This window comes from Otolemur garnettii, unplaced genomic scaffold (genome assembly GCF_000181295.1).
Source record: "Otolemur garnettii isolate 467f Iridium unplaced genomic scaffold, OtoGar3 scaffold00012, whole genome shotgun sequence".
Classification (NCBI taxonomy): Eukaryota; Metazoa; Chordata; class Mammalia; order Primates; family Galagidae; genus Otolemur; species Otolemur garnettii.
In genome coordinates this window covers 20,247,113-20,255,221 of record NW_003852407.1, presented here as the reverse complement: position 1 = coordinate 20,255,221, position 8,109 = coordinate 20,247,113, and the positions used below count along the sequence as shown (strand labels likewise).

The 8,109-nt window shown below is 35.8% G+C and overlaps 1 protein-coding gene across 1 annotated transcript in view; it reads right to left on the bottom strand.

The window, feature by feature from the left end:
• Positions 1-391: 391 nt before the first annotated feature.
• The window catches only part of DSC1 (desmocollin 1), a 29,551-nt gene continuing 21,833 nt past the window's right edge, over positions 392-8,109 (bottom strand). The window contains exons 9-15 of the mRNA XM_023510170.1: positions 7,262-7,521; positions 6,980-7,122; positions 4,876-5,088; positions 3,957-4,199; positions 2,586-2,707; positions 1,503-1,748; positions 392-589 (exon numbers count right to left, since the gene is read on the bottom strand). Coding sequence (XP_023365938.1) covers positions 392-589; positions 1,503-1,748; positions 2,586-2,707; positions 3,957-4,199; positions 4,876-5,088; positions 6,980-7,122; positions 7,262-7,521 — 1,425 coding nt within the window. The remainder of the gene's footprint in view (positions 590-1,502; positions 1,749-2,585; positions 2,708-3,956; positions 4,200-4,875; positions 5,089-6,979; positions 7,123-7,261; positions 7,522-8,109) is intronic.

The window sequence follows — 8,109 nt, the reverse complement described above, 5'->3', positions numbered from 1 at the left end:
TAAGAATGTAATTCTCTCCAAAATTTGGAAGAAAACATTTAATTTGTACATCTGAAGTGCAAATTCGTCTTTCATTAGGCTCCACGATACCCAGCTCTCCCACACGCTTTTCCATAGCACACAAAACAATAGTTTTCAATTAGAAGGTGCAAGACAGGACAGTCTTGAAAAGGGCAATATATACATGCGTATAAAAGAAAATTAACAAACAACACCTTGCTTTCTAGAGAACAGGGAAGTTACATCAGACAAGGAGAATTTAGGGGAGTTTGGTATTTATAGTACTCTTATCTCTACCTCCAATCAACAATATTAGCAGAAGCTGCTGTCATTTCACAGCCATTAACTCCCACACGGGCATTGGTAGCTGTTATTCTATTGGAAACCACATTTATTTATTTACGCATGTCTTTGCCAACGTCCTAAATTTGGGTTCTAGATGATCTAGAAACTCTAGGCCCTCTTCTTCCTGCCGATCACTGCAACAGCCTACTGAGCCGGCCAAAGACCCTTTGCCTTCATAGTTGTACGCGCGAACGTAGTCTTCAGAATGTTTATGCTCCTCGTCTTGTCCACACAGATACACCTTCTGTATCGGAAAAGAGCACAGTTTATTATTTTTTTTAAAAACACCTAAACATAGTAGCATAAAAATGATATCTTTGATTTACCTTTTACTGTTTAATTTTTAACCAGTGTGTGTCCTCTAATGGATTCCTACATATAAAAAACGCACATGATTGGTCTCTATTACAGTCATTCGTAAAGGATAGCAAGTAAATCAACGCTCCTGGCGCACACATTAATGAACACAAAGGTTACGCCGAGACCTAAAACTAACTCCTTTCCCATTTCACCCTGAGACACGTATAGTTGAAATTTACCTGTGGTTTCTTCACATATTTGAGGAAAACCAATACAGGCTATGATTCTTATGTTTGTGCACTATTATATTCCTATAAAAGTAGAATATATTAAACTGTCTAATATCAACATATACTGATTAACTTGAACATAAAACAAGGAACTAAAACCCAAAATAAAGCTTAGCAATCTCTATCTTGTTGATTTCAATAGTCAGGACTTCATAACCGCATTATAAAATATTTATATTTTAATTAATAATTTAATTATATTAAATTATATAAATTAAATAATTTAATTTAATCTATTATAATTTATGATCCATTCATTCCTCTATAATAAATATTTTAATCCACCTGGATTTCCTGGTAATTTTAAGGGAAAAGCTATCACTTTTATCTTTTCTAAACACACCTACATATCCCACTTATAGATAGTTTTGTAAACCCTATTTTAAAAGTTGAACTTTAAAAGATCATTTTCCTCTTTGAGATAGACCTGACATCCATGTCTAGATAATTCAACATTAAAAATGTGATGAGCTCAAGGTGTATGACGAGTACAATCCTTGGGAAATCCTGACTGATATCTACCATTTATATTTCACGTAACATGAACTTGAAGACATTAGCACTTACTTCACCAAGCCGAGGTTGAGTGAAACTCTGCCAGTCCGTGTATGTGTATCTGCCAGGATCCTGCCCTACTCCCTTGATGGACTCCAGGGTCTGATGTCCACCTCCTTTGTTGGAATCCAAAGTGTAGCCTCCTTTGGTCATCTCAAAACTTTGCTGTGTTTTGATTCCCTGGCCACCGAGAGTACCAACAGACATGCTTGTGTCACAAATGTTCGAGGTCTGCATAGGGAGTCTAATATTTGCTTCCTAAAAGTGAAATTAAAATTACAAAATGAGTAAATAAAACTGAAATAAAAAACAATTTGTTTTCTATTTCTTCCCACCATAGGCAAAACATTTATCTTCTATGCTTCTCAGTTCCCTATACAGTAGAACCTCTGTAAGTTGACCACCCAAGGGACTGCAGCAACAGTCAACATGCAGAAGTGGTCAGCACAAGGAACTAGGCCTACTGTACTAATATATTCGTGTGCTGCATGTCTCGTCTATGACAATTAGGTCAACTTAAGGAGGTGGTCAATGTAGGGAGGTGGTAACTGTGGAGGTTCTACTGTGTGTAAAATCAGAATAATAATATCATAAGTATTATGGGTTCAATTATATCTCCCCAAAATGCCTATGTTGAAGGCCTAAACCCCATGACAACAGACCTTATTTTGAAATAGGATCATTGTAGATGTAGTCAGTTAAGATGCAGTCATACTGGTTTAGCGTGGGTCCCTAATCTAATCTAATCAGTGCCTTTATTTTAAAAAAAAAAGGGAAATTTGGACACAGACAAGTACACAGGGAGAATGCCATTTGATGATTTGATTTATGTTGCCATAAACCAAGGCAATGCCGAAAGCTAGGAGACAGTCCTGGAACAGATCCAACTCTAATTCCTTTAAGGGAGCATGGTTATGCTGCAATAGAATTGTAATATTTAAATCATTTAAAACATCAGGGCAACTGGAATTATGCTTAGCATAGTGAGTGCTCAATAAACATTAACGGTTATTATCTATGGCTATTATTATAGAATAATCAAACTGTCATCCCTGGGTCACCACACAACTCAAAGGGAAGTGAAATCTGATTCACCATCACTTCTTCTCCAGGTCCTTCAGTATTTGATACAATTAAATTTTGCTGGGCTACATCTTCTGGAAAACATTTTTTCACTACTTTCTTAGTGGTCACACAGAAACACGTAAACAGAACACCTAAAAAATAAAAAAGGATCAATATTTTTCATGCTAATACACATTAAGTCATTTTTAAATGATTTTTGAAATGTTTCTTTGTAAAACTTTTAAAAATTTATTCCATAAATTGAAATGTCTTTAGGTCATACAATTTAAAACAAAATTTTAGACAGTGTATACAGACTATCTCTGTTTTAGTGAGACACATAATAGCCTCCTTTCTAGGTCCAGAATTAACTTATATGTGTTTTTTATTTCTTATACATTGAAATGCTAACTTCCTTTGACTGAAATTTAAGACAGCATTATTGGTCTTTAAAATCACATTTAAAGGGCTTAGAACAACAAAATAAAACACATTAGGCATAAATACAAACAAGAAGGGCAACTGCATAAAACTCATGTCTGGTTTTGAAAGCCGACATTAACTAGCACAGTGCTAAGAGGAATAGCCAGTTTAACCTGAAACTTAGATCAACGAATTCAGACACAGTGAAGACTCTGGGTAAAGTCTGTAAATGCAAATGGGACCTTTGTAGTCAAGAAGTATGAGAAAAGTTGAGAGTAAGAGAGAGAAACTAGGGGGGAGGAAAGAGAGAAGGAAGGGGAAAGAAAGGAAAAGGAAGAAAAGAAAGAAGGAAGGAAGCTTAAGTGTAGCTCAATATTGCTACTATTTTGCACCTCCAAGTAACAGTTTTCAGGACTCAAAATCTCAGCACTCTTTGTACGCATTACTTTTCCTCTGTGGCTCATGTGCCCATTTTTCACTCCTGAGTTTTTTTATTTCTTTTTTTACATTGTTTGCTGAATCACTTTACAAACACCAGAGCAAGTTTTTGGACAAGCTACTTTTACTAATTTTTTTTATAATTAGATATTCTCTAAATAAATTTAGCTGTTAGAAAAATTATGGCATTTTACATGAGAAGGAATCTAAATTTTATCTACCTTCTTCATTTTCCATATGGAAAAATCATTTCAAAGACAAGGAAATGATTTAATGCCTTACCCCTGATTATTGAAGAACTCAAGCTACCACCTCTGAAACTTACTTTCGATTTAATCTGCTGGTTTCATCTGCTGTTTACTTTGAATTTATTCTACTGGTAAGTTTTTTCATGATTCAGAACCTCAAGTCACAAAGTAAATCCAGAAGGACACATTTGCCAAGGGGGCAAATATCACCCGTAAAAAGAGCTGCCATTTAAAACACATGAGATAAAATTTCATCTGACACATTCTAAATAATTATACTTAATATACTTACATAACAGTAAGGCAGCACCCAACACCATGGCAAGAATAGCCCATTTTCCGAGAATCACTTTGGGTGGCTGAACGTCTCTCACACTCTTTTCAGTCATTCTGCAGTCAGATGGAGCTATGCAGTCACATACTTTCACTGTTAACACATGTTTTGCAGCTAAACCATGTCTGTCCTTTATTTGCATAACCACAGGGTAATAGTCATAATCAAGATTTTGCCGTTGACGAAGAATGGCGGTTTTACCTACGGGTTGGGGGGGGATAAAAGAGAGAGAATTCAGGGTGTCCATAAAGTTCGTGTGCAATTTAAAATAGTTGGCTATTGATATGACCTTTCCATGGCAATCTTATTCCTACTCAATATTCTTCTGGGAAAAATTAATCTAGAATACTCAAATGGTTAATTTTTATTTTTTAAAAATAATTTTGACTTCTCAGAAAACCTGGAAAAAATAATTGACAATGTGTTTTACGCTCTATTAGATACTACTTGAAGGTTAACTGAAAATGAACATAATTTTTCTTTTCTTTTTTTTTTTATTGCTCACAGCGAGCTCCAACTCCTGGGCTTAGGCGATTCTCTTGCCTCACCCTCCACAATGCCCAGCTTTTTTAGTTATTGTTGCAGTTTGGCTGGGGCTGGGTTCGAACCCACCACCCTCAGTATACGGGGCCGGCGCTCTACCCACTGAATTACAGGTACTGCCCGGCATAATTTTTCATAAAAGATTTGGAAGAAGAGTCTAAGCTTACCATAACTAGATTAATTTTATTAAAAGAAAGTGATTATCCTTCTCTTAGGGCCAATACGATAATTTCCTAAAACAAATATGTAGCTATTATGATAAACTAAAGTGAAAGTTAAGGTCATCATCGATCTTGAGTCCCTGTTGATCACAAGACTTAGCAAAATTACATACCATCCTTTGCTTCTACAGTCCATAGTCTGCTGGAAGCATTATCCAGAAGAAATTGAAAAGGTGGACCATTTTCAGGCCCATCTTCATCGATAGGTTGCAGAACAGCATAATCCTTATCTTGCTGACAAATGGTCACTTCTTTATCAATGTGGGGTGGGTGATCGTTATAATCTTCCAAATGAACTACTAAGGTTCCAGTGCAAGATCGGCCAGCTAAGATCAATTACAAGTAGGTTATTTCTTTAGTGAAAAATGTGTTTATTTTCAACAGTTTATACCGGGTGGCAGTCTATTTTAAATTGCGCATGAATTTATGGCCACCCTGTATAGTAACAGTTGACACCTACTTTCTACTAGCTGTCTGAACTTGATTTTGCACATATGATTCCCAGATCTCAGACACCATTACTACAAAATAGTGATGTGTCATTCTGCCTTGAAGATTGGAGGTGGGATCAGACGGTCTCTTTCAGGTGATTTTCAGAACTAAAAGGTTATCGGGAATGTCACTATAGATTAACTTGTTGTATATAGAATTCATTTTCTTACCGTTTTATTTATGAATAGCATATATTCACCCTAAGAATACAAATCCTCAGCATGTAGCTATCAGTCCCCTCAGCATCTTCTCCTTTTCCTCACATATTCTTTGCTCAAACTTCTCTTATTCTTCTCTTATTCTCCTCATATGTTCTTTTATCAAACTTCTCATTAATCCCACCAGGTGAACTTCTTCCTGTTTGCTTTGGCACATTTCGAGGCCATTGCCAAGCATACTTTTCTCCTCTTCTTTGCCAGATAAAACCCTATTGTCTTTCAGAATCTACTCAAAGGTCACCTCCTAATGAAACGTATGACTTCTGCAGACAGTGATAGCCTGTGCTTCTCTTTTCTCAGACTGGTTTGCTGATCCCTTGGCTCACACACTGGACTGTGAACACACTGGGAACAATAGTAAGTCCGTCCTATTCACCTTGACAACCTAGTGATCTGCCCGCTGTTTCTTGGCTGACTATAACTCCATACTAACACATGGAACATAATACATTTATCATTTTTAATACTTGAAAAAATTTAACTGGATAAGCCAAAAAACAAGTTTGCACTCCCACCTTAGTGCAATTAATATGTTGTTGTTGTAGTACTTCTTCATTTGTTGTTTTTTTTGCTGTTTACCTTGCTCTATCATTAGAGTCCAGTGGTATGATCATAGCCCACGTAACTTAGACCTCCTGGACTCAAGGAATCCTCCCAAATAGCTGGGACAACAAATGTACACCACCAAGCCTGGCTAATTTTTTAGAAAAATTTTTACTCTTTGTTTAGACATGGGGTCTCACTATGTTGTCCAGATTAATTTATCTTTATTATTTAGGGCAATTTGTCTCACATGGGTATGTATGTAATTGATGTGATAAAATGAAATAGTGTAAATTTTATTTATTTTTAATCAATCTCTTTAATATCTATGATGTGTATTTTTATGATATATACAGTATGTTAGCATTGTAGCACATGTATATAAACATACTAACAAACCTGTTAAACCTATTAATACATATATTTAAGCATGTTATAAATGGTTTTATTGATAGTAGTATATGTTCAAGGGGTTTCGAGATCATGACTTCACTATATGTGGAAGTTATTCTTTACAGAATAGGTTCTAGTGTCAACCTTGAAGAGAGGTTGCAAACCATAGCAAAGGATTTGAGTCATTATTTGACCATTTCTTTATGAAGTAGGATAAATGATTTTTCATTAAGCTCACAACAAATTTACATTGAACCCAACTGCCGTAGGTAGGTAGAACCCTTGCAGTAAGTTCCAGTCACAATAACCTAAACCTGTACTTCTGAAAAACATGGAGATCTCGAAGTACCCCACCTTTTCCTCAGCAGAAACTAAATCACATATAAGATCCTTGAAGCCTTAAGCACACCACCTCACCGCTTTGCATTACTGATGCGCTGGAGCCTAAATTGGGTGTTCTTCAAGAAAATGAGTAATAACAATGCAAATATTGTTTAAATCTGGAAATAAACATCTCACCCCAAGGTACATATCCTATATTTATATTTTATTTCTAGAAAATGGCACTCACCTGCATCCATTGCAATGACTGAAACATTGTATTGGTTGTTTTTTACAAATTTCGATTCTCTGTCTAGTTTTTTTAGAGTTGTCAAGTCGCCAGTGTGTTCATTAATTTCAAACCAGTTATCTTCATCTCCTAACTTCTTATACCTGAATTTTTAGAAATCAAATGTAAACGATCAAACCAAAAAGGGAACATAATCTTAAAATTTGTCATTTTGAAAAATACATGGAACTTTCCTAAATTTAAGATACATTTTCATCAAGGAGCTTTTTGAAAATAAATTACCTTAAGCCTTCCCCACTGCGTGTTTCTGGGTCCAGGGCTTTGTATCCTAGGAGTTCCTGGCCAGCGGGGACGCCATCTGTACTCTGAATGACTTTTACTGCTGGATTGCATTCAGGACCCTCATCTCTGTCTTTAATTTTCACAGTGACAGTTGTTGTACACATCGCAGGAGTTTGTGAATTTGCTGCTTTTGCAAACTGTGCTTCATTAAGTACGCCAATTTTCAAAACCACTTGGCGAGTGGCTTCATAGTTCAGGGGCTGTTCAGTAAACATGCTTTAATCAGTCAACATATGCCACATAGAAGATTTGTAAGTGTTTTTCAAACTTCCATACAAAGAAAATATTGTATTTACATTTAAAATTTAACTAAGATTTGGCACTCATATGGTTAAAGACTAAAAACTTAGCTTCCTAAAATGATAAACACAGTTGAATACAAAATCATTGATTTTAAAATTCAACCAATTTTTCTTCTCACTTTTCTTTCAGAAGCTCCTGCCTTCATTTTTTTCATTACGAGTGATGAAATAACATCCATTATGAGTGTAAATATTAATAGAGATACAGAATAAGCATTTGAGAAAATGCAAATTATCTCCTTACTCGTCATATGGGATAAAAGTGTTAACTAAAGTTCTTCCAAGGATAAAATAATTAGAGATTTGGCTGTAACACAGCAGTTACTCTAAGAATCTGAGTCAAAAGACATACTGATATTATTTGGTACTGTGGTCCCCACCCTGCAGGCTATGGACCAGTACTGGTTTGTGGCCTGTTAGGAACCAGGCCAGGCAGCAGGAGGTGAGCAGGGGAAAGCCAGAGAAACTTTCTCTGTGTTTACAGCC